Below are 27,159 nucleotides of genomic sequence, written 5' to 3'. Positions count from 1 at the left end.
GCAGTTGGCTGGCCCAGGGCTGAAGGATAGGCTCAAAATCCATTAGACCAGATGTCTTGCTCTGTGGGGAATAGCTTGAGCTGATAAAGAGGTAGAGGAGAAGAACTGAATGAGGTGCACCCACACCTCACCTAAATCTAATGCTACAGCCCTTCTCCATGGGTCAAGCCTACAGTATGATTTGAGCAGCCCTTTTGCACGGATGCAGGTGGCTTGATGAAGCTTCTCAGAGGTGAGGAACATATGAGAGACCATGGCTCCTGGGACAGTGCCAAAGACTGGGGAGACTAATTGGAAAGCCAGCCTGGGGTTGAAGTGTGTCATGGTCCTCACGTTCGGCTGGGGATCCCAGCTGCTCTTGGCAAGAGGAGCTGGCTACAGGATGGCCTTGAATTTGCAAAGGGAATAATTTCCCTGATGAGCCACAAATCTTGAACCGAGGTCCATGTGACACCAAATATACATCCCTGATCTTGGCCATACCCAAGCTGTGGTGGTTTCCCCAGGGGCCACCTTTGGTGGGACAAGCAGAGTTGCAATGGGGCAGAAAGTGGAGGGAGGTGATGGTAGAGCAGAAAATCACTGCTAACCTCTGCTTTTCCCCCGTGACACAGGAGGAAGAGGTGAAGGAGGTGGTCAGGAGTGAAATGAGAGACAGATGCGGTAAGTCATCCAGCAAGCCACGCTCGGGGCCACCGATCTGACACCTGCCAGCAACTAAATTGAAGCAATTTGAGTTCCAGCATGTGCTGACTTGGCAGAGCAAATATCATCCCATTAGCAGCAAGCGGGAACGCGTCGCTTCTCCATGCTCGGAGACGAGTATGGTCTTCTGGGCTGCGAGATCTCTGCCATAGTCCTGACCTCCTCCTCAAACTTAATATTTTACCTTTAAACCTTCTCTCTTCCCATTTCTTCCCCCGTGATCTTTTTCAGCGAAGATTTCCTCCCTGGTCATCTCCATTTCCCTGCTGACTGATGAAAGGCGCTGGGTCACGGGATAAAATTTGAAGCTGCGTTTTGACCGATAACAACATCTTAATTTCTGTCTACTTTGTGGTACTTCTTGACACACAGACCTCTCCTCTCCGGCAGTGAATAACTGCCAACCAGCACCACAACAGTAACAAAAAGCACGGCATTTGGGCATGTTTTTATCACATAATTCCAACATCGTAACAGTATCAGGCTTTTAAGATCTTTATTTTCTTTCCCTGCAGAAGTCTGGCTATTTGGGGTCTAGTAGAAAGCTGCCCCACTCCTGCCCTATTCCTTGGGGTCTTCCTATGGCCAAGGGGGGATTTTGGTTCATGAACACTTGCCAAGATGCTTCAGGCATTAAGATAAATGATCAGAGGGATGGATCACCCTCCTATGAGGGCAGACAGAGAGTTTGGGTTGTTCAGCCTGGAGAAGGATCCAGGGAGATCTTATTGCAGCCTTTCTGTATTTAGAAGATGGGGACAAACTTTTTATCAGGACCAGTTATGATAGGACAAGGGATAACAGCTTTAAAATAAAATAAGGGAGATTTAGACTAGATATAAGGAAGGCACTTTTTATTATGACTGTGGTTTAACACTGGCCCAGGTTGGCCAGAGAGGTGGTGGATGAACATCCCTGGAGACATCCCAGGCCAGGCTGGACGGGGCTCTGAGCAACCTGAGCTGCTGAAGATGTCCCTGATCATGGCAGGGGGGGCACCGGGGGAGCTTTGAATGTCCCTTCCATCCCAAACTATTCTGTGATTCTGTGGTTCTATGTAGTCATGCTCCTTGCTACCTAGAGATTTAAGGTGCCATTTGAACGCTTTGAAAAGAGGGGAAAAAAAGGATGAAAAATAGTCCATGAAAGCATGTGCTGCCTGTAAAAAGAATGATTTTGTTGAAAAATGTTATTTATATAGGGAAAAAGAAGCAGCAAACAAACTATGCCCTGTCTGTCTTATGTTTGCAGGTTGTGGAGGTGAGTGGGGAAGGATGCTTATGGAAAGGGGTAAGGCTTCTAATATCTACATAGAAATGCATGTGAATTCACTCAGTAAAGGATGTTCTCCTTGCCCCAAAACTGCCTTAAAACCGCAAGTGAAAAGATGTTGTTAAGAATAAGTGCATTTTTTCTGTGATTCAGTGCAGAAAATGATGCTGGATCACTGACTGCTTTTAGATTCTAGCTCTGGTGGTGGATGTTTCTTGAGAGGAACCTGAGAAAACAGGGTTGAGAGGGATGACAAGGGTCTCTGGCTTCTACCCTCTACTGCAAGACAGGATCAAAGCTGTTCCTAACACAGGAACACCTCTCCCTGCCCACGAAACAGATCTTGCTGCTCCACCATCCCAGACCATCAACATGATAAGCTCCAGTGCAGGTGTCTGTTCATCATTTAAGCTCTCGTTGTGGATATCTAATGCACATGGTCCATGGAGTCTGGAGGCCAAATCTGCCAACCCCAAAAGAGACGTTCATTCAGGGGCTCATTATCTGTGCTTCAGGGAGGACCTGGTTCTTCTGTGTCTTTGTCTACATGTGGGCAAGTGATTCAGGGTCTAGTTTTTCCACGGGAGATACTGAACCAGGTTCTGGATCTCAGCTGGCCATAGTAGGCTCTGGAGACACTCAGTTCACATGAAGGCACCTAGAGGAAAGCTTCCAACTCTGGATCTGATCCTCACCCCTGGGTGTTGACCTAGTTGCCCATATAGAAACCAGATTACATATCCTGCTGGATCCTCTCCAGGGGCAGAGGTGTCTCACAGATCTGTGTCGTGTCTGTCAACCCAGCTTTGATACCTCGGTTGTCCTGAGATATCTCATCTAACCTGAATGTTTCCTACTAGGAAAGGCCACCATTAGACCTGGAAAGGGTCCCACACTACAGTGTGGTTTTAATGTTTTAAACAGGAATAGACAAAGGAGTAACTCCAGGACAGCAATTTGATTTTAAATTGCAGTGAACTCATGTTTTCCAGGAATGAATTTGCTTTAATTTTTCCTTTATAACTCTTACATTATATATGTGTATATATATCTGTATTTTAGCCTTCATAACACATTGTTTCATAGTGTACAAAAGCAGAGCATTTTACAAAGCAAGGACTTTAACAGAGAGGTGGATGAAGAAGCCCCAACCTTGTCCTGGACATAAGAATCCAGTATAATTGTAGGTGCCTGGGGTAGCTGGGAGCTCTCCTGGTGTGGGATATTCCTAGTTAAGCTAGACATGAGATAGTCCTTTCTGGGCTCTGTTTCCCTTCCTGCTCTGTGTTTAGAATGCAAATCTATCAGGGTAGGCATCACCTCTCCCTGATGTCTATCCATGGTCCTATATCTTGAATGTAAATAAATCTGTAATGCAAATAAATCAGAGCAAATGAATCCTGCAGTGGATGGTCTTGGACACAGAAGCCTCCATGCTCCTGCAAAGGACAACCCTCGCTGAAGTGTTTTGCCTTCATGACTCAGATGTTACCTAAGGGCCCTGCTTGTTATCTGGCTGGTCAGTCCTTCAGCCAAGAGCACGTGGTCCTTTCCATCCCTCATTCCCAGAGAATCATTAGTTAAAACAGTAAGTTAGTGAAGGAAAACAAACCAGATAAAACACACAGTGGACACATCACAGAGCATTAATCTGGGTTTACTTCAGTCTGCTGGTCCATATTGTTTCAAAACAGGTTTCTGTGTTCACTTTGCACAATCAGGCCCCACTAGATCTACTGTCCTCTACCTTCAAACTTTGTACATCCACCATAAAACCAGAACTCCTAAAATACCTGCTGTGCTAATGTGCCTGCCAGCCTGGTCCAGATCACGGTTGTCCCTCGAGGCGTGGGGCATCAGATATCCCCAGTGTGAAGGATGGTGGAGCCACAGCCTCGTACACATCCAGACACACAGCTGGATGTGCGTAACTTAACAAGTCTGACCTGAGAAGACTGGCAGTGCTCAGCACTTCAGGGGACTTAACCCATGGAGCTGCTGATCCAGCAGCATTTAATTATCCACCTAGGTTTGATGACTACTCCATCCCAATTGACACTGGGCACATGCCCGTGCTGTCATGGAGGTCCCAAGAAAGCACAGCACACTTCTTGGGAACCACTTCCTCAAAAACAGCTCTATTCTGAATAAGTTTAGTGTATTCCCTGCTCCCTTTCTTGAGAAGACAGTAGACAGTACAATCTCTCCTTAATTGCTTGCCCTTCTCTAGGGTACATGTGATTTGGAAGTAGTTTTCCTGCCCTGACCACGTACCCCAATGGTCTGTAGGCTTTGGCCAATGAGAAATTGTGTTGTGACTTGTCTCCCACACTGTATTTTGCAGTGGCAGTAATTTTGTTGAGCTACAACAATTTATCGAAGCATGGTGACTTCCAAAATGTGGCACCAGATTTCATCCTCACTGAACCAACAATTAAATCCGCAGGTCTGGAGGCAGCTGAAATCAACAGGCAACTCCAGGGGTATTTTCTGCCTCGGGAACACACCAGAAGAGATGGTGAAAGCCAGGAAGAAATGCTTAACAAAACTCAGAGTGTGACATCGGTGACTTCAGTCAAGCCCTTCATGGAGCCACCTTCATTTATTGCAGGTAAGTGCATCTGTGGGGCTGCGTGCTTCCCATCCAGCCATGACATCCAGTATCTTCTGGAGCACTCCATGAACCCAGTGCTAAATTCTATACCCTGAGACTGGAAAGAAATAAGGCAGCAATGGGATTTCCAATGAGGGCTCCCACGCTGTGATGCTCCTGTGCTGAAAAGGTGCTGGTCTGTGAACACAACGTGAGTTGTGAGTTGATGGTCCTAGTGGGTGAGGGAAAATTCAAATATGTGTGATCTCAGTGATGACCACCTTCAAAAGGATGCATTTTGAAAGGCTGGAAGGAAGCAGCCGTTTTCAGGCGGATTTTGTTCCCCTCTCCCCACTATGTTCTTTGCAACTTCTAGTAAAGCTTCCTACCAGCCAGAAATTACATCTCTGAGACCAAACACTCGAGCTATTACAGACTATTTCTGTCCAGGGCCTCATAAAACCTTTAATGGGTAAAACTGCTGATTACAGCTAATGGGAAAACAACCGGCTCTATTTCTGTCCATTTGTGTTGCCCAAGAGATTGGGGGAGAGAGAATGGCCAAGGTCCTGCCCTGAAGACACGTGCAGTACAGACCTGCCTGTACACGAACACCAGTGAGTTTGTGGCATCTCCTCACACCACATTTACTGCTACACCAGGCAACAGGACAGGACAAGAGCATGATCCAAGACTGAACATGGTATTATCAAGCTCCTAATAGGATCTTGAGCAGTACCAGCCAGCCAAGGTGCAACCATCATTTTTGGGGATGAAGACTGCTCGGCCATAGGGAGGTGAACTATGTCCTGCTACTTGCCCAGGGGCTGGAGGGAGGTTTGTGGCCCATTCTGTAAGCATAGATGGGTTGGTTCCTCAGGAGGCTCCAGGACCACCTCGGGATGAATTGGGACACAGTGTCCTGGTGGAAAAACCAAGAGATGAGCTTGATGGACACAGGGAAATCCTTTAATATCTGGCTGAGAATGGCCATCTTTCCAGGGAAAGGATAGGATGGGGCAGTTTTAGCTGCAGTTCAGATCATCTACCTTTTCTTCTGGCCATGAACCACTACAGGGAACATTACGATGAGGGAATGCTTGATCCGGCTTCATGCAGACCTGACAAGCATTATGGTCTCCTTGGCAAAGAAGAGTTACCAGTTGGCTATCGCCCTTCTGTCTCTATGGGATAATGGCTCATGGGTGGCTTTTCCAGACCCTATGGTCCTGCCCATCCCCTGGGACGCTGATGGAGGCAACAAGCAGCCTTTGACTTGACTGGCTGGAGGGTTTTCTGGGTATCTCTACTCTAAATTTTATCAGCAACCTGGAAATGACCTTCGCCCAGAAGGATTCATGTGAGCTGTCCTCCTCTAGGTCCATCACATCTTCAAATCCATGCCACAGCCACCCATGGACCCTCTGACCTCATCAGAGCTGGGCTTTAAGTCTTGAGGGGAATAGGAGATTATGGGCTTGCTTGTGGAGATCTTTCTGCATTTGGTGCTCCAAGTCCAAACGCACTGCAAGACAGGGCAGGACTCAAATGGAGTGAGAGTTTAGACTTGTTTCCTGCAATTCATAAAGTCAGAAATTAAGATATGCTCAGATTTTGTCACCAAGAGAAGGAGGGTTGGGTAGCATGGATGGAGCTGCCATTGGCACAGGCTGGGGGACAGAATCAGAGCTTCATCTCAGAGAAAAAGATGCTCAGAGGGTCACATTCATCCCAGCAGAATGGAGCCATCTAAAATACAACATCCATACATAGGTCCTGCACAAACTCTGTTCCCCCAGCATCTACGGCACAAAGCTTTCTGCAGACTGACCATGCAGCAGATGGGTGGTCAAGCAGCACGAAAGCTGGCCAGTCAGCTCACTGACTGGTCAACCAGCACATGGGTTGGCCAACCTGTACTTCTACTCTAGAAATAATTCTTTAAAGAAAAAACACATTGCACTTTCATACTAAGCAAGACACCCCAATGCCACATACTTTTATACCCCAAAACAAGTTGTAGCCTATGCAAGCTGTTGACCTACAGTTTATATGTGTTGACATTTATTACCCATCATGGCCCTTTCCCAGAGTTTTGGGAAGAGTTTTAAGTCAAACCCATTGGTTTTGACCTGTGTAATCTGCTAAGAACCAAACATATTCCCCAAATCCAGCTTAGTCTAGAACCCGATCCCAACCATCACCACCTTCATCCTCCCTACCCCCAAGCACTCTCCTGATGTCTGTGTCGCACATCGAAGACGTCAAACATCTGGATTTAAACTCGCTTTATATCAAGGCAGCACTTGGGATCTGGGCAGTTTCAGATCGATGGGGCCCACCACATGTTATTGAATCGCAGCTGCAGCCGTCGCCAGCCGACAATCCCATTAAAGCCCGGCTCTGAGGCAGGAGGGCTCATAAATCGCCCTGCTAAGCGATGAGTGAGGAGAGACGCTCTAAATGTTAACAGGATTCTGCAATCGGAGGGTTATTACTGCCAGATTACAATCGCTCCTGGCTTTTCAAAGCTCGCAGACTTACAAAACTCTGGCCTGACATTTATCTCCTGCAAACAACCACAAATACTTCCAGTTTCTCTGACTAACATCCAACCTTTCTCCCTGAGTTGTTTAACACCATTAAGAATTTTATTGCCGCCGGTTTCTCCCTCCCCTCACCAATTGCTCTGTGACATTTATTAAGAGAACTTGTTAGCCGTCAGGAAGCCATGTAAGGCTCCAATGATCTATATTTAAATGGTGGCTAATTTGTTTGCATGGCCTCGTTATGTTTGATTTCCATTTGCTTCCCCAGCAGCTCCTCGGGCACAGCAGATAACGAGTCCCTCTCAGCACAAGCGCCGAGAAGCCCACAGTCCATTACCAGGTGAAATGCACTGAATTAAGTGACATTTGGGGAAGTCACTTCCCCAGGTGGGAAGTGCTTTTTTGGCATTGAGATCAAGGGAATGTGGCACTGAAAGGGTTACACGTGCCAGCACACAGAGGCTCAAAACTCAGTTCTGGACTTGGCTTAAATCAGCTGCTTTTGACCCAGGGCGTTGAGCTGGTGGTGAACAAAATGGAGGGTGTTTTCACCCCATTCAGTGTGGTCCTGCTCCACCAGGAAAATGTGGTGAGAGCCCCACCAGGAAACACCCCAAATGTAACTGCCCCTGCGAAGTCCCCCCCAGGACAGACTTTTTAGCAGATCCTGTTACAAAAGGACAAAGGTGATGGTTTCAAACTAAAAGAAGGGAGATTCAGGCCAGACATGAGGAGGAAATTGTTGGCCCTGAGGGTGGTGAGACCTTGGCCCAGGTTGGCCAAAGAGGTGGTGGATGAACCATCCCTGGAGACATCCCAGGCCAGGCTGGACGGAGCTCTGAGCAACCTGAGCTGGTGAAGATGTCCCTGCTCATGGCAGGGTTGGACTGGCTGAGCTTTGAAGGTCCCTTCAACCCAAACCATTCTCTGATTCTATGACCCAGGGGTTAATAACCCCCTTGTAGAGGTCAGAGAACACCATGATGGGCACCACAGGGGTGGACAGTGCCATGGAGCAACCAGGAGCCTTGTGCTCATCCCACTGTGGAAGTCCACTGCCAGATGCCCCACCTTGTTCCTTGCTGTGCCCTTTGCTCTGCCAACCCCATCACTTTGGGGTGAAGTGCTGACTGTGGGGCAGTGGGGGTCCCCGGACCAGCCCCACACATTTGCCCAGGGTAGGATGGAGGTGATAGAGTGTGGCCTCTTCCCACCTGGGTCCAATATACGAGTAGGTGTGGGGGATGTTTCTCTGCAGCCTCCTGTTTGCAGCCGATGGACGAGGGTTCCTGCCAGAATTACGTCCTACTCTGGTACTACCACACAGAATCAAACACCTGCCGGCCCTTCATCTTCGGGGGATGCCGAGGAAACAGCAACCGCTTCGAAACCAAGTGGAGATGTGAGCAGCGGTGCAAAACCTCAGCAGGTAAGGCAGCCCCTGAGCCCTTCAACCCTCCTCTTCCTCCAACCAGGAGTGAGGTCAAAGCAGGAAAACCCACCCATGATCTGCCAACCTCCATTGACTTATGGTGCCCCACCAGGACCAAGAGAGGACTTGGAGGTATGCCTCTAGTTTGCAAGGTTTTGTTCCCCTCGCAGTCCCAGCTCACTTTGGTCCTCCCCAGCCCCTCCTAGGTGCTCCTGGACATCTCTTCTCTTTGGTTACATCCACTGATGGGATGTGGGTGGACCTGTAGGAGACAAGGGGAGTCAATCAGTGCTGGGTCCTGATAGTCCTGATAGTTTGCACATCTTGAGCTCAGTCACCTTGTGCCTTCTGAGGGCTGAGGTTTGAAGGTATTTGGGGGCTGGTGCCCTCTGAGTCCTGGACTGCTCCATCCAAGCATCTCTCTGGCACCTCCAACCACCAAGTGCTCTGGGCAGAGCCTGAAGCTGGTGGAGCTGCCCCAATCCAAACCATCTTGTGATCCCCGCACTGGTGTCACACCTCCTCCAGGGGTTCAATGGGAAAAAAACACTCCTGGAAGCCCAACTGGGGTCCCATTGCCAGATCTAGGGTTCATGGGATCAGTCTGGGTGGCTCTTTGTCATCTCCAGGCATGTGGTAGCTCACCACAGGGAATATGAGCTCCTGACAGTAATGCAAGCGCTACTGATGCCAAGCAGTGCACAAGCTGTGGCTGAAACCAGCCTTCTCAGAAAGATGCTCCACTCTCAGCCTTTCCTCTGCATGGAGACAACCCCTCCGGGCATCAGGTGAAATGCATTAGTTCTCCACAATACATTAAAAAACACTGGTGAAGTTCATCGCCTCTGGTTTTGAAGTCATGTTATAAAAAGAGAAAGAAATTAAAGGTGGAGATCTGTAATTTCAGGTTCATTTCAGAGTTGTCGGGTGATCTGTATTGCACAGAATCATATTATAGAATCATAGAATAGTTTGGGTTGGGAGTGACCTTCAAAGGTCCTCTAGTTCAACCCCTCTGCAATGAGCAGGGCTATCTTCAACAAGATTTTGTTGGCTGGTTTTTAGACGAGCACCTATTATGCATAAAATCAAGACCATCACACAGGCTGTTATCATCCACTTGTGTCTTTCTGATATGCAATGAACTTTCTGATATGCAATGAGCTTCCCATTCTGCAAGGAGGAAGGTAGTGTGAGTATTCATTGCTTTAAATCCAGTTTAGGACAGGTGACACCATCATGGAGAGCTGAAGTGTTCTCTGGGGAGGAGGAAGAACTTTCTGGACAGGAAGGAGTGATTTTCAGCCCCAGAGCAGCCAGTCCAAAGTGGGTACCATCTTCTGTCCCCCTCCACTACAAGGGTTAGCATCACTCCTTGGGCTCCACAGGGAGCCCATTTTTGGTGACCATAAAGGCAGTCAAGGCAGACCAGTTGGCCCATTTAGCCTGATCAGTGCCCACATTTGGTGGCCTCTTTCTTTGCAAGATACTGCATGAGGGGAAGCCACTCTCAGTGCTTGAAATCCAGTCCCAGCAGCACCAGGTAATAAGTGAACCTCTTCCCAGCCAACACTTTACCCAGGGCATAAGCATTAAGATATAGTATAGGCTTCACAAAGCAGCTGTAGATACCTCCAGCACTGTGTCTGCACTCCCTTCGTGGAGAGTCATCCAAAACCAAGCTAGGTCTGTGTGTCCTCTATGTTCCCATTTCTCCTGGCCACCACTAAATGGTGCCAGGAGCTGGCCTGGATCAGGACACTTGCTTTATGGATGTCTGACATGTGACATGACCTGACATAGACAACATCGTGATGTGAGGGACCTCCCAAGCCACTGTGAGCATGTGAGGTCCAAGAAGAAGCCAAAGCTGCAGCCAACATCCAACATCCCCTTTGTTTTCTCTTTCCTTGCTATCGAAAACCAGTCAGAGGGACGTGATCAGCTGCAACTGCCTTGTTTAAATCAAAGAGAAATGGAGCTGTGTGAAGTGTCTCCAGGACACCTCAGAGACTGGACAAGCAAGACAAACCATTTAAAATGAAGAGACAAGGGACGTTTGAAAAAAGATGTAAAACTGTAATTATGGGCAGGAAATAAAGCAGTATGAGGAGAGGGAAACATCTGATTGCTCAGGAAAGCAGAGACGTCCAGAGACTCACAACTGCACCACCTGCCCTGCAGAACTACTGTGCAAAACCAGGTGACATACCTCTGAGTTTATTTTTGTAAAATAAAAGTGTGTTAATGCTGACATGTGTGATTGTAGTTCGTAATTCACCTGGAAGCAGGAACTCTTCGAGAAAGTCAGAGAGAAAGGTGGTAATTTCTATTTCCCCATGTCAAACAGGGTGGGCAGGTTGAGCCTCATCCCATGGTCTTTCATAGAATCATAGAATCATTTTGGTTAGAAAAGACCCTCAAGATCATGGAGTACAACCGTTAACGAAACAGTGCCACTAAACCATGTCCATAAGAACCTCATCTCCGTCTGTCCAACCCTCCAGGGACGGTGACTCAGCACTGCCCTGGGCAGCCTGTTCCAATGCCCCACAGCCCTTTGGGGAAGAAATTGTTCCCCACATCCAACCTCAACCTCCCCTGGTGCAACTTGAGGCCGTTTCCTCTGCTCCTGGCGCTTGTTCCTGGGGAGCAGAGCCCGACCCCCCTGGCTCCAAGCTCCTTTCAGGCAGTTCAGAGATCAGAAGGTCTCCCCTCAGCTCCTGTTCTCCAGCTGAACCCCCCAGGTCCCTCAGCCGCTCCATCACACTTGTGCTCTAGACCCTCAGCTTGACCCTAAACTCCTCATGGCCTTTAGCAAGTCTCACCTTCTTCACTTGACCATTCCCTGGACAGGTGAAAAGGAGCCATTCCAAATTGTATGGTAAGAAGAAAACAGAGTCCAAAACCAGGCTTCTCCCTGCAAAATTCCACCCCCAGGTTCTTGAGGTGTTTGGAGCTGGTGCCTGGAGAGGCGTGGAAATCCAACAAGTGGGAGGTTAAACCTCTGGGTTTTGGTGGCCACATGGACCCAGCTGAGAGGGATCCTATCTGACAGCATCTCTTCCAAGTGCACATCATGGGACAGCCTGCCAGCCCCTGGGAAGGGTCACAACAACTCTGGTGGCACAGAAGTCTCTCCTGGCTTTTGAAATACTTAGAGTTTCCCAAAGAAAGAGCAAAAGCAAGACTCTACCTTCCCCATGAGTGACGAAAATTGCTGTCGGGTTGCAACCAGGCAGAAAACATGATGTCTAAAAGTGACGCCTCTCAGTTGGCCATGTCACTGCTGCTCACATTACCAGCTTGGCATGGCTCTCCCCAAAATTTTGGTGCTAGAATTTTAGGTTCCCAGTTCTTAGCTTGGGGAAGCCCCACTCTGAGCACCCATGGGTGCAAGCCACGATTCCTCTCACCAATGCAGGTCCCCAATAAACAAGCCAAAAACTTCATTGCACTTCCAAGGATTGCACTGGGAACTGCTTTTTCTCTGAACACCCTTCATGGTAACATAATGGCTAAATGGGTATTTCTGGTGGAGCAGGATTGTTGTGGAGCTGGTTGGGAAGTCAGTGGGTGTTATTAAATGTTTTCTGCACAGTTTGGTAAGATTGAGCTCACATCTCCCAGTTTTAGGGTTGCTTCATTGCTACTGGTAGCACAGATAGAAGAAGGACGCCCCTTACCCATAATGTCCCAGGCCCCAAGTGAGGACCAGCAGAGTTTTTATGGATTTTTATTCCACCAACAGCTAAAATCTGTTTTACCGAAAAAAAAAAACCCAAAAAAATTAGAATTTGGTAAATATTGGCAATGAGGCAAATGCCATTTTCAGACTGACATTTCCTCCTGAAATGATGTTCTGTATCGAAATGTACTTCAGCAAGAAAAACATTCAGGTGTTGTATCATGGCAAGAAAAATAATCCCTCGGAAAAGAAACAAAAAGTCCCTGGCTGAGCAAAGCAGAGGGTGCAGCATCATCCAAAAGAGAGCATTTATGCATTTCCAGGTGAGGTCATAACATCAAGAAACAGGTGTTTTTCTGGGAAAAACCCCATATTTTAATATTTCCTTGGCATCACAGCCATGGGGGGCTGGAGGATTGCATCGACAAAATAATCACTGTGCGCAAGGAAACAGAGACTTAATGGAGTGCACAACCCACAAGTTCATTTGTCACCCTGGTATGAAAATGTTTATTTAGGTGGGACCGTGCCAAGGGGCACATGGCGTTGAACTCCCACAATTGTGCAGAGCGAACAGCATTTCAGAGCCTTAAAAGAAAAGGAATTTAGCCATATGAGGGCTGGGGATGCACTTGCAGAAAGGTTCACTCACGTTGTTTTGATTTGGGACGTCTCTGCTTGCGAACCCCTGTGCCCCCAATTGATCCTTCCTGATGCAAACCAGCCCACAGCTGGACTGAAACAAAAATATCTGCATGGCCAAAAGGGGACACACTGTAAACACAGTGCTAAGAAATTACCGGTAGCCCAGTTAACACCTCAACAGTGTCATAGTTCTCACTATTTAATTGATATAGAAAAAAGATCGATAATAATATTTATTATTCAAAGAAAGAAAACCCTTGTAGCATCTCCCTTTTCTCTGGTGTGGTGCTCCCCCTCCAGTGAGGGCACCAGGAGAAATACGGGGTTGTCACAATCGAGTGGCCACCACCACCTGGCCCAGGGTGTCAGGTCAGTTCAAAGCCTGTGGTGTTTTACTAGCAATGGAAAAATATATATATATATATATATATTTATGGTCTGCAATAACTTTGGACCAGCTCCATTCTGACCCAGTTCTGCATGTCCCCACAAACCAACCTCCTTGTCCTTGGCTTCTCTTGGGATGCCCAAGACCATGTGTTACCCAGGGTCCAGCATTTGGACAGTCCTGCCCAGGGCTGCGGGATTTGTCCCAGAAAAGTAGGGAGGTTTTCCCAAGGAGGAGGATTTAAGAAGAAAGGCTTTGGTTTGGCCATCAGAGGAAATGCCAGACTGCTCATTACCACCTTGACCAACCATGGCTACACCATCTCTGGTGATACGGTAATGCACAGGTCATATCTCCATCCTACAGACCTGCTATTTGTACAGAGTGCACATTCTCCCTGCCTCCTTCAGTTGCCCAAACCCTCCCAGAACATGTCCTCTTGGACATCTGTCTCTGCCCTCCCTGTGTGCTGCAATGTTGGGTTTCCACCAGGACAATGGAGATGATCCCAGGAGCTTTTCTCCAATGCAGGGTGCAACAGCATCACCTCTTGGCAACCATTGCCACCAGCCAGGTCATTAATAACTCAAAGTGGCATTCATTTACCAAAATCAAGGGGAGAAAGCCTTCCTTCATGTTGTGGTTTCTCCCCAAGAGAGTCCAGCCCCACATTTCATTGATCCACTCCAGCTATCAGCTGCACCAGGGCGAGAAGAGGAGGGTGCATCACTGTGGGCTGGTGAACCCCTTGGCAGGAATGTTGACATCAAATCTGAGGAAACATTAAGGAACAGTAATCACATGAAGACCATTTTTATAGCTGTGAATCAGTAGCACAGTGAGGGAGCAGTAGGTGAGCAAATAGACCTGGAGGACCTGAGACCTGCCTGAGGGTATGATGGATTTCTCCTTCTCTCTTGTTATTCCCAGACACCAAACAAATGGGACAAAACCTGTGTTTTTTTCCTGTTAAGACCAGTGCCATCACTTAAAATAGGACTTCACCTCCCAACATGCAGAATTTCTTGGCAGCTTTTGGCTCTAAGCTTGATGACAAGTACACGTGTTCCAAAGCCAAGTCTGGGGGACAAATTTGGCCACCTGGTTTCATGGCCAAGGTGTAGCCAAAGAAGAGGGACGGAGTCTCTTGGGGTGTGTGTGGGGGTGTGATTTGGCTCAAGATCCTTCACCATAAATGATGCTCATGGCACAGGCCAAGGCAGCAGCTCACCAGGGAGCCAGGTGGCTTAATTGAGATTTGCAAAGCAGCTGGAAGACTTGAGAAGTGAAAACCGAAATTGTGGGCAAGTGTATGAGATCAAGCTCTTCAGTCCTCCGCTAGGTGTATTAAATGCAGCTTGAATTTCCCATCAGTGCTCTGGGAGCTCAGGCGTAATGAGAAATTGATAACTTGATTTTTTTTAAATACATCTAGCCTTAAATGTTTACTATTGATTTGCCATCTGAACCGCTTTGGCAGGGCCAAAATATTACCGGAATGCATCCTCGGTGTTTCCTTGGAAATGTCATGTCACACTAATTGAGTTTCTTGAAATTATTTGATTGCAGGAGGAGGGGGGAAACTTTTAGAGCTGAATGATTTGCTGGTGAGCCGACTGCTTTCCAGGCACAGGGACCTGAGGCTGCTCCGAACAGGACAAAGGCAGAAAATTCCTGAACACATTGGAGAATGGCCTTAAAATGCATCATTGTGAGCACGTGAAAAACTGGGGTTTAATGCACATAAAACCAGCTTCACAGAGCCTCGTGAATTTTGCGAAGCAGAAGGTGATTTTGAAGCACGAGTGACCCCATCACTCATCAGATCAGAGACTCACAGATCACACAGCTCGAGTTGAACCCTTGGGTCTGTGTCTATGGATATACGTGCAACTATAGCTTGAACATGCTCGGCTCCAGAGCTGAGCCCTTGGGTCTGTGTCTATGGATATACGTGCAACTATAGCTTGAACATGCTCAGCTCCTTCGCAGGAGGAGCTTTGTTGTGCATTAAGCCAGCAAAATCTTGCAAGGAGGTGCGGAGGGGAGAAACTCACCTCATTGTGGCATCCGATGCCCGCGGGCAGTTCCTTAGCAACCCTGACAAAAGAAAATGGATGGCGAGAGATGAAGAGGCTGGGCTGGCGTAATTTAGTAATTTGATAATGATGCAGTCCCTGAAACGGCCGCCAGTGCTGACGGCTGAGCCCTGAGCATCATCCAGCGTCCTCTGGCTGCGCAGATTGGAGCGGACAGGCTGTTTGGGAAGGAGCTGACAAAATCTCCTATCTTTACTCCTGCCGAAGCCAAAAGCAACAAAAAAGTTCATCGCCATGTCATCAGCCTGAATTGCGCTCAGCTAGGTTAATTAATTACGCGATATTTTTAGAGCAGGAGTAATTTAAGCTCTGGAGATGCCTGGGAGGAAAATGTCCATGAGTTAATGCAGGGCTGGACCTGAGCACCGGCAAGTCCATCTTGCAAAATCCTCCACCCCATCCTCTGTGGGAGGCATTGGAGGTTTATGTGCAGTCCGCACACCTTTTGGGTGGTATCTGTCGATTTTTGGAGTAATAGTAATTAATACATCATTGTATTGGTAAATACAGTTTCTTGCCAACATCTCTGCGAAGATGCTGGCGAGCACCATCCCCTACCCACTGCACGGTGGAATTGCAACCCAACCACAACATCCTTGAGAAGAAGGGAAAACGTTGTAAAAGCCTGAAAAAAAACCCTGTTCAAGAAATGTAGCCCTGCTCCTCTGAGCTGGGACAAGCCAGAGCAAAAATGGGGATGGATTTGCTGCTGACATAGTTGCTATGTGGGTTAGGAGGAAAACAAAGGAGAAATTCCATCCAGGAGCCAGTGCTCCTGCAGGAGCTGCCTTGGGGTGTCCATCCTGCTCCATTTTGCACCCCAAACCACCCCAGTAAATCTGGTTTGATCCCTCAGGTTTCCTCTGGATGGCTCCTCACCCATCCCCTGCCTTGGACATCCCTTAGCCCAGCACCCTGAGCTCCACCAGTGGGTCCTACATCCCCAGACGTGTCCCACCCCACCCCTAAAATCACCCCAAACACCTCCCATGGATTGTGAAGCCAAAAGGCCAAACCAAGGCCATGATCTCGGTGGTAAAGAAATGCTGGAGGAGCAATAAACCCATCTGTAGAGAAGCAACCACCACATTTCTTAAGCAATGTGTCTCCCACCCACTTCGTCCAGCTGCTGCAGCCTCACCAGCACAACGATCCCTGCTTACAGAGGCAGAAAAAAGGAGAAATAGCTATTTTTACACTTTACTCCATGGGGTATAAACAGGTTTTATGTGTAGACCCACTGTCAGGATCAATGCCCTGAGGCCAGTGCTAATTCTGCATATAGATCCAGGCTCCTACAGCCTCTGTTTGCATTTTTCCTTGTTTTTATATGTTTTCTTGCCACCAGAGGCATCATGTCCACATAGCTGCAGGTATATCCCATACGTACAAGTAGTTGCAAATACCTCTTTGGAGAGGGGGTAGGAGGTGCGACAGAAAGATAGCAGATAGAAACATTGCCGAAAACACTCGAGGAAGACGATTTGGAGGATTTCCAATTCTTTTTTCTTCTCCATTGCTTTTTTCTTGTCTTTGGAAGGAAAACACCAAGAACAGAGCTCTATTTCATGCCTGGAAGCTATCAATGATAAAGTTAGTCTTTGGGTTTGGCCCAAGCAATTGTTGGAGAAGCCTATGTAGCAATCTGCAAAATAGCCCCAGCCTGTTTTATCCCAAAGAGGATTTTTGATATTACATTTACATCAAAAGCACAAAGCAGAGCTAATTAATTGCCAGGAGCATGAAACATTGAATGTGGGATGGGTAACTGCTCATTACAGGCAGCCAAGTGTTTTGCATATGACCGGGGCTGTAAATCCCCTGTGACCCTGCAGCAGCAGATTTGGGGCCCAAGAAGGTGAAAAAAAGGGCAAAAAAGACAAAAGAATAATTAACCCCCTGAAAAACTAACAAATTCCATGTTCTCATCTCTTCTCCTCACTCTACCAAGGTCCTGGGTCAAAGCTTCCAGAGCCCTCAGCCCCCGCTATATGGAGGGATATGCAGGGACTTATTGCTACTGAGCTGTTGGAAGGAGTGAAAATCAACCCAAAATTTGGGTTATTGGGAAGACAAACCCACCAAAAATCAGACTCAGAGGAGAGGAAGGGACGTTCACTGTAGAGTTACGGAGAGATGGTATATGGGCAGTCTTGTACCGCAGCGAGATAGATCCTTCTCCCTCCGCAGCCTTGAAAGGGCAAATTGAGTCTTAAAGATTATTAAAGGAGGGTCAAAGGAAACTAGAAAACTCTCTTCTGCGCTTCTATAGACCTACAGTGCATCTGTGTCCAACTCCTCCGTGCAATTCTGATGCTGAAGGCATTAAATAGAACCAGGCAAGCAAAACTTCTGTGCTGGTATCTGGCACACGCATTTTGCTTTCAAGGCTTCGGGTGTGACACGACCACAAGTCGCATTGTCTTATTTTTTTTCCCGGTGGCAGAATGGTTGTAGTGATGAAATTTTAATGTTTCCTCTTCAGCTGCCCACATTTGGGCTTTAAATGATGATTCAGAGGTGGAAATTGAGCTCGGCGAGAGCGAGGGGAGGCTGCGGGGAGGTGGGAAGGTGTCCTGCTCCTGGAGAGACAGACGCACGAGGGAAATGTGCGAGGATGCTCATGACAAAACCTGTATTTTTCATAAGTTTGGTGATTTTGAGAGAAAGTTTTTCGGAATTTGGGTCCCCTTTGACGCCAGACAGCACCCATGGGTGCTGCAGGCTGTTTGTACCATGGATCCCTCCTTCCTCAGGGTCAGCTGGGGGTATTTTCATGCCAGGACGTTCTCAGTTTTGCAGCAAAAACTCTCTGATCTCCCACAAAAGCTGACTGAACCACAGTAGCCACCTAAACCAGTCCAGTTTGCTTGTGAAGTGGACTGATACAGGGATGAACCAGGCACTTAGACTTCTTTCATCTTTTTTCCCTAGACACTGCCTTCTCTTTCCTGTTTTTCCCCTAATAAAATCACCGTGAAGTCTCCGCGTCTGGCGTGTGGATTTGCCTCCTGCAAGGATGTTGTCCTGCATTGACCCTGCCCAACAATAAATAAATAAAACACAGAAATAGGCCCTAGTATCTGTGCAGGAGATGGGTTTGACCACCTGGCTCCACTGTTGACATGATGGACGAGGGGAATGGAATTTGCCTCCATGCTACAGCTTTGCTCTCAAATAGTTTTTGTTGTCCACAGGAAAAAAATAGACTCACATTTACATGGTCCATTCTGGCATCAGAGCTGACTTTGGGGGGGGACCCATGTATATATCCCATTATTTAAAATATAGTACGTTGTTAGGGTTGTATTGATTGTTTTTCACCTTTACAGGCATGGAGATGATCAATCTCAAGCCTGGTTGCCCAGGAAAGCATCTTTTTAAGCGTTAAAATCCTCCCTTGACTTTCAGTCTGCTCTTGTGCCCTGGTTCCCTGAGAAATTTGGGATCTACTGCCACCCAGTTCAGTCAAATAGGGTGAGGTTCAACCCCAGCCATGTGAAGATGGACCCATGGTGAAGGTCGGTAACTGCCCGTGTCACCCTCCCGTGCAAGGATACAGCAGACACCAAAGAGCCCAGGTAGGAGTTGGCATTGACCAACAGCCCCTCAGGGTCCTACAGGACCTCCTGGCATGTGGGTCAGCCCTTTCCCAATGTCCCTAAGTCATCTTGCTGCAGCCACCAGCCAGAAAAGGCTGAACACCTCATTTCCATCCTCTCAGAGCATGGACAACCCATGGGGACAGCCTGAAGCAGTTGCAATGGATAAAAACCGCATGATCACATCTTCTCCCTCCATCACACACACTCTTCTCTCAATCCTGTTAAAGCCTTAGTGACAGTGTTAGATTAACAGTTGGACTCAATGATCTTGAGGGTCTCTTCCAACCAGAATGATTCTATGACTCAGTGAGAGGACACCCACCCCACAACAAGGGAGGGGATGGTTGCAAAGGAGGACCAGCCATCACTTGAGTGGATGCAGCCAAATAGACCTCATCCCCTCCCAGTCTGCAGTCTTCATATAGTTGAATTCACTTTGTTGAAGCATTTAAATCAATTCAAGACCCCATCACCTCTGGGACAGAGTTGGCTTTAGGATGGCTTAATTAATCTGCTTTGACATCAGTCCTTTCACTAACCTACATCTCCTTCCCCAAGTACCTGATTCACAGGTTCCCATTGATTTTGGCAATAGCGGGGCTTCTACTGTGGCCCGAAGGTCTGAAACTCCTGGAGATGATCAGGGACACCAGGTCCTTGCATCAGAGAGGTGCACCAGGCCTTGATTTCTGGGGTACCAGTTTTGGCCTGCCTTTGGGGCCATGGGATGCTGGACCCACAGCCAATGTCAGAAACAATAACCTTTCCGCACCTTTTATGTTCCTTTGCGGATCTCCTCCGAGCAGGTGAGAATTGAGTTCAAATTACCATTGCAGACATTTTCAGCAATTCCCTCAGCCTTTTTAAAGTGCTTTTCAACCCCAATGGGATGTGATGCCAAGGCAGGGATGTAGACATCCCTGTCTGGTAGCTAGAGGGACACCCACTTTCTGAGTGCCCACACACCTTTCATGAAGCACTCATTGACCAGGTCATCACCCAGAGCTCCCATCCTATGTGTATTCACACCCTTAACTCCATTCTTCCATACCCAGACCAACAAAATCAGGGGAAACAGGTACCTAACTAGCTCTGAAGCATGCAGGGCTCTTACTGGTATGAGCCAAACAAGGTCCAAGGGTCTCCTGAGCATTCCACAAGGACCGTAGCCAATATCTGCAGCCCTCAGGGAACAAGAAGATGCAAAAAACATCTCTCAAGGAGGCACGATGGGATAGAAACACTGGCAAAGCCCTCACAGTCCACCCAAGCACAAAACCTTCTTCCATGGGTAGTCAAACCTGGACTGAGTGGAGCTCAGGACCACCCAAAGAATTGCACATCTTTAAAAAAGCATTAGATACCTTCTGCCAAGCTTCAGGCCTTGCCCTGCAATGTCACTTGGTCCACAAACACTAATTCAACTACTGGGTAATGATGCTGCCTTAAGCCTTTTGTACTTCATGGAGGTCAAAGGCAGGACACAGGCCAAATGAAGGGAAGCTGAAGGTTGCTGAGAATGAGCTCTCACACATCCAGATGGAGCACAAGGAGGAATCATTTTTAATGGACCTCCATCGAGGGGGACAGGTTGGAAACAGCTCTCATCCATCACTGCTTCCTCACCGCAGAGCACGAGATCAAGGGTTTCATCAGCTCCAGAGGCCATGCAGCCCTTGGAGACACCTCATCTTTCTGCAATAAATGAGCCCACGAGCGTTTGCCAGAGGGAGAGGAATGAGGACTATGGGCCAGATAGTGATTTCCCTCTCTCTTGCTAGGAAGAATTCCCTCTAATGGAGTTTCCTACCCTGGACTTTGCATTAAAGTCTGCAAGTGGGTTTGTTTGCCCAAAAACATGACCAAACGCTCCAAAGATTTAGATAACCAAACCACCTTCCAGGTCTGGGTGAAGGAGGGAAAAAGAGAACATCGGTCCAGGTGATGAAAGCTTCAAATGAAAATGAAAGAGGAGTGAATTGCTGGAGCAGTGGGTGCTGATGGGTCTCATCCAACAGCTGGAGATGATTAAGGAGAGAATGCTCTACTCAGGTTTGAAGCCAAAGGGGAAATCTCACCATCACTGGTCACTGCCTTCCAGACAATATCCAGCATCTTCAGGGGCTGAGTGAGAAACTCAAAGAGGTTCATCCAAGAATATCTGCCATCATGGCTCCTCTTTTCCAAAGGAGCAGCTGTGACCATCACTGGTGTGGTCCGGGAGTGCGAACATCACCCCATCCTTACTTAGAGCCCATCCAGAGTCACTACTGGCTGCTGTTGTCTTTTGTGGGGTTGCTCAGAGGCTTTTCCCCACTTTTGGTAGGATTTGTCCCTTCCCAGGGATAACTGCTCCCCACCAACTGTTTGCTAGAAGAAGCTGGTGATGGCATTTCAAAACAAGTTTCAGAAAGGAGATCCAACAAGCAGGAAGGGCTGAGTGGGGTCCTGAGGCCACCAGGAGCTCCTCCCAACCCAGCCACAAATCTGTGGTGGCCACTGGAGGGACCCATCACAAGAGACCTGATTCCTTTGGGTGTCTCAGCCCTGGAGCACATGAAACTGTTTCCAGCAAGATCTCCATCCCCATTCTCTTTGTAGCACAAAGCACGTTTGTTTGCAAACCAGTGTCATGACCTCTTGCTGACCACACCAGGACCAGAATGGTCCTGTGACCCCAAACTGGGGGATTTTCCTCCGTGGCTGCTGTCTTGGGGCAATCTCAGTTCTGCTGGATCTCGGTGCCTTAGGGGAGCTTGAGTTTTTTGGGTTTTTGTTTGTTTGTTTTCAATACACACATTATCCTCACACTCCTCTTCAAATGCAGCACCTGGGACCGTGCTACCACATCCTAGAAGAAGTTCCCCAAAATTTCAATCTTCCACAAGTTTCTCTGCCTGAATGGGAGGAAAAAGAACCTCTGTAGATGGGAAACCAAAGCAGTGTCAGCAGGGCAAGTCTGTCCCTACTGTGGGTAAGTTATGAGCACCATCCCAGGGCAAAACCATGCCAAGGGGCTACAACAACCCCACTCCTCAAATAGAAACATGTTAACTGGGATAACACTTAATCAATGCTGAAAAGCTCAACAAGCATCCTTAGGGGTCATTAAAACCTTCGCATTTAAAATATCCTGGCCCCGAGTGCCTTGATACCTGGAGGAGCGGGGGAAAAGCGTGTCTGCATGATCCTGCAAAGTCCCAGCGTTGGCGACAGCCCTATTTTCGGGTGACTCTCCACATGCTGTTAGGTTCAGACATCTCTTTTTCCCCCCCTTTTTTCCCCTTCTGAATGGGGAGAGGCACCGCAGCCCCGTGACGTTGCCAGCTCCCTCTGAATTCATTGTAATGAAATCATGCCCAAACGAAGGCTCCACGTCTGGAGTTACGACTCGAAACCCCGTGATCACTCATTTTTATATATACACGAGGGAGGGGAAAAAGCGTTTCCATAGAGAGGTAAAAAAATATCGCAGCCCTCTTAATAACAATAAAAGAAAAGCAAGGCTGCAGAAGTTCGGGGAACGCACCTGATGCCTCTCTCCTCGGAGTGAGACCACAGCGAACTCCTTCCCATCGCAGCCACCGAGGACAACCGGGTGAGTGCCTGAGTTTCATTTATTAACCAGCAGCCGGCTTCATTTGCACAAACTTTAAATATTTCAGTGCTTTCTTTGGGAGATCAGGTTCCACATTTCTCTGCAAGAAAAGAAGGCAGGATAGGGAAAAGCAGTCCAAGGTATTGTGTTAAGAGACTCCCCCCACCATCCCTTCTAAGCAAAGAATTCTCTTTTTTTTATTATTATAATAATTTTTGGAGTCAGATCAGGCTGGGCAACACAAGAAGGGTTTGGAAATCTTGGGAAATCGAAAAGTGAGGAGACAAATCATGGTTGTGGTTAAAGGGATGAGGAGGAGAGGAGGGCACAGCCCCATCCCCACTGGGTCGGCTTGAATTTCGGAGCCCTGGGAATCAGCATCATCAGGAGAGATATATTAGGAAAGTGGAGTTGGCATCAGAGAGAAAGAACTTTAAAAGTCTACAGGTCTCATCCATAGTATTATTTTATTCCAGACTTACTTTTTGGTAGGGAAAAAATGAGCTTTATCCTGTACCTCCGCTGCCAAGGAGCCTGTGACAACCCCCAGTTTGCCGGAGCTGCCTTGCCGGAACGATTTACTTCTCTCTTTTCAAAACAAAAGGTAAATCTTCAGCCCCTACAAATAATCCCACCTCAGTACCATCTCAATATAATGCTTGTAAATCGCTCACAGGCATCCCAGCAATTTCCACCCTCTGCAAAGGGCACCCACCTGCGGGTCACCCTCCTCCGGCAGCGGTAGATTTAACTCCGAGCTCCCCAGATCCACCGCAGGTGTTTTTGCTTCTTTTCTTGCTGTTTTTTTCTGGAGGAGGAATACCCAGTTCCAGCTTCTTTCCTGCTCCATTAAAACTTTCTTGTATACCATGACACAAAACCCAGGTTTTGTTGTCCGCCAGCACAGCCGGACGCTGCATTTTTTTGCTGCTTTGCCTTGATTTTCGCTCTTTTGCCAGGTTATCCTCCCCGCAGCCGAGGAGCAGGAAACGAGGCGCTGGGCACGGATGCGTTTCTGCCGTGTTTCCCCCTTGCTCTGCCTTTCCCCTCGCTCGGTTTGGGTCTCCAGAGAGTTTTGCTAAGGGGAAAAACTCTGATCTGGCCATGGGGACACGACACCTGATTCAGACAGTTGTAAAACAGCTGTCGGGGAGAGGCGAGGTGGAGACGCTGCTCCGCGGCTCTGGAGAGGGCAGCAACAGCTCGAACCAGCTCAGTTCTCTCCCAGCAGTTGTGCCGGCTTTGCAAGAGCTTTTGAAGATGTTTCCATTCTCCAGCCAGCAGCTCTGGACCAAATAGTGTCCCCAGGAGAGCAGAGGATGCAGACAGAGGTGATGAATTTGGCCATGTCTAAATTCATGTCCCAAGTTCCACCATCCTGCTAGTGGGAGATGCAAGGAGTGGGTTTTTTTGGGGGGGATGATGCTTCTAGGGCTAAATCGCAGCCTTTGGAGTTGGAATAAAATGTTTGTCCTGTTAAGCTTTTACAAGGAAGTCCCAGGGTTTAAAGATTGGATTTGGCTGAAGGAAGGAAAGTGTCGGGTCATGAATCGCTCTTGCATGGGGGTTGTGTGCCTGGGGAGGGTTTTTCTCCCCCATCCTACAATAACAGTGATGTCTGGGTTGTGCCACAGCTGCTTCACATCCTTCTTCTCTCATCTGGACACAGGGCAGGGTTAAGGGGACAGTTGTTGCCTTGGGAAGCTCTGTGGAGTTTTGGGCAGAGGTGAGTGAGGCAAAGAAGTAAAAATCAAGTGGCTCCTTCAAATTCTGCCTGTACAACCTGCCCCAATCTCCCCTCTGAGGGGTGAAAAAGTACAGGGTTAAGGAAATAAACCTGCCCTGGTTTCCTGCTCCAAGGGACAGGGAAGTTAAGGTGACAGCAGCTTCAGGGACCATGTCTCAGTGGCAGAAGAGCTGGTCCAGGGTGACGATCTGTGGGGACAAGGGGGTTGGTTTGATTTTGGACGGGTCTGAGGACATTTACCCCCACCCAGCAGCCCTTGCTCCGTGGTGGCCCAGGGACACAGATGTCCACGGAGACTTGTGGGAGCCATCCTACTCCACAACATCTTCACAGGGGCTTCCCCCCACCTCCTTGGCTCCCAACACTCCCGTCCCCATAGGAAATAGCAGCTCCCAGCCCCAAAACAGTGGTGAAAGCCCAGCCCCAGGCACTGTCCCATGTCCCTGGGGACTGTCCCCTGGCCAGGGCTTGCCGTGCAATGTGTTTGCCACGAGATGGGGCCCGAAGATTGGGAATGTCAACGTGCCTCCAGGTGCTTGGAGGGGCCGTGTGCCCTCGGGGCTGGCCCTGGGGACACTTGTGTGATATCCACATGGGCAAAAACCCCCACCAGGAGATCCCTTTTTTCATTTTAGGTGCCTTTTTGAGTGGTCAGAGGGATATAAAGGGAAATGTGCCCCTTCTCAGAGAGACAAGACTCAGAGACAGGGAAGTTTTGCAGAGCAGGAGACTTATACCAAGGTTTTAAGCCCTTCTCAGACACAAAAATGAGGAGCAGCAGAGGGACCTGGGGGGTTGAGCTGGAGAACAGGAGCTGAGGGGAGACCTTCTGATCTCTGAACTGCCTGAAAGGAGCTTGGAGCCAGGGGGGTCGGGCTCTGCTCCCCAGGAACAAGCGCCAGGAGCAGAGGAAACGGCCTCAAGTTGCGCCAGGGGAGGTTGAGGTTGGATGTGGGGAACAATTTCTTCCCCAAAGGGCTGTGGGGCATTGGAACAGGCTGCCCAGGGCAGTGCTGGAGTCACCATCCCTGGAGGGTTGAACAGACACGGAGATGAGGTTCTCAGGGACAGGGGGTAGTACCAGGGCTGGGTTATGGTTGGACTCCATTATCCTGAGCGGCTTTTCCAATCAAAATGATTGTATGTGAAAAAAGACAACAGGATGATGATGCTCTGCTCCGGGCCCCACAGGAAGCTCATGTCCATCTCTGCCCTTCCCTCACTCTCTCCACGGGACAGGTCACCATGATGCCCCACACCAGGCTGCTGCTTCTCCTCGCCCTCCTCTCTGCCACCCAGACCAGCCAGGCTCTTCACCTCTACAACGCCGCCTCCATCTTCAGCTGCCTCAACACGGCCCTTGCCGAAGCTCAGAAGAGCCACCCTGAGGAAAACACCATCTTGGACAAGCGCGGTTTTGACTCCCCATCCCCAGAGGAGGTGTCTGAGGAAGAGGAAGAGGGAGAACACATGGTGGATGAAGAGATGGGGAAAAGGACATTCCCGGGTGAAGGCCATTATAAATATGTCTCCCAGGCACAGGTGAAGGGGAAGACGTACCAAAACCGGGCCAAGAGCGACCGCCGCACCAAGGTCACCCTCTCCCTCGATGTCCCCACCAACATCATGAACATCCTCTTCAACATTGCCAAAGCCAAGAACTTGCGGGCCAAGGCCGCCGCCAACGCACACCTCATGGCCCAAATCGGGCGGAGGAAGTGACCTCCCATGGGGCAGGGGGGACTCGGAGCAGGGCTGGTTGTGTGGGGCCACCACCCGGCCCCAGCCTGCTGGCCAGAGGGGACTGATGGCCATGTATGATATCAGTGTTGTATATTTTTGACCCATAGAGCTACCTAACTTTCAAATCTCTTCTTCTTTCTTCTCTCCTTCCTGATCTCCTCCGCCCCTCCTCCTGGACATTTCCATGTGTGGGGAAAAGGCTCGTGTCCCACAGCAGGGAAAGGGGACATGTCACCTTGGGAAGGTCCCTAATTAAAGCTACAATCTCTTGAGTTTCCAATGCTTTGTTCTCTCATCGCCTCCACCAAATGCTCGGTCAGGTCTGTCTGGGCCCGTAGCCTTTCCAAAACATCCCTCCAACTCATCTCATGGCCCCATCCCCACCACAGTCCAGATCCTACACCCTCCCAAGTCCCCATGAACAAACTGTCCCTATAGACAATTGTCACTGCATTGGGAAGGAAAAAGCAAGACTGGTCAGGGAACCTTAAAATGGGGTTCCCAGTTTCTCCTCCTGGGGACTCTCTAAGTTCTAAGGTTGTCTCACAACCGCCTCTTTCACCACCACCAACCTCAGCAGTCACAGCTGGGACATCATCAACCTCCCCATCCACATGGCCCCTCACAAATGTCTCCAGGTCATGGTTTGGCCCTGGCCAGGGTCACCCCATGGCCTCAGGTGAGTTTGAAACCCCAAGAGCTGCTGGTGCCTCCGTGGCTGCTCCAGACCCGCCCCATGGGGTCTGTCCATGTTGCCCCGTCTACCCCTGTCCACCTTTCTGACCTCTGTACCAGTCCTGGGGTTTCAGCTTCCCATACACAGATTGTTCACCCCGCTCTTTTCCACCCTCCACTGAGCCCCAGCTCACCAGGATCCCACCCCTTCACCTCGGACTATTATCCCTTCCTCTAAATCTCCCTTTCTCTTCATCTCCCAGCCCAGCTTCAAGATGAAACCGCATCTCTTGGCCTCCATCCCTGCATGTAGCAGGCGTGGGAGGTGGAGAGGAATTTGGCCACCCTTCCCCAGGAGATGTTTGCCAAGAGGGGAAAAACAGTTTCCACCATCTTCATCCAGGGCATGGCCATGGGGAG

The 27,159-nt window shown here is 48.8% G+C and overlaps 2 protein-coding genes across 2 annotated transcripts in view; both read left to right on the top strand.

The window, feature by feature from the left end:
- The window catches only part of LOC308050004 (uncharacterized protein), a gene marked incomplete at both ends in the record, with an annotated part of 103,844 nt that extends 95,025 nt beyond the window's left edge, over window positions 1–8,819 (top strand). Inside the window, 5 exon segments of the mRNA XM_080359912.1 lie at window positions 615–663; window positions 1,957–1,995; window positions 4,424–4,588; window positions 8,378–8,548; window positions 8,722–8,819. Coding sequence (XP_080216038.1) covers window positions 615–663; window positions 1,957–1,995; window positions 4,424–4,588; window positions 8,378–8,548; window positions 8,722–8,819 — 522 coding nt within the window.
- Window positions 8,820–25,569: 16,750 nt separating this feature from the next.
- UCN3 (urocortin 3) lies at window positions 25,570–26,043 on the top strand (the record flags this gene model as incomplete). Its single annotated transcript, XM_080363312.1, has 1 exon — window positions 25,570–26,043. One exon carries the CDS (start codon window positions 25,570–25,572, stop codon window positions 26,041–26,043), a length of 474 nt encoding a protein of 157 aa, XP_080219438.1.
- Window positions 26,044–27,159: the final 1,116 nt, after the last annotated feature.

The sequence above is a fragment of the Nesoenas mayeri genome (assembly GCF_963082525.1).
Source record: "Nesoenas mayeri genome assembly, chromosome: 1".
Classification (NCBI taxonomy): domain Eukaryota; kingdom Metazoa; phylum Chordata; class Aves; order Columbiformes; family Columbidae; genus Nesoenas; species Nesoenas mayeri.
The sequence above is the reverse complement of the archived record's forward strand: the minus strand, read 5'-3'. Positions and strand labels throughout refer to the sequence as shown.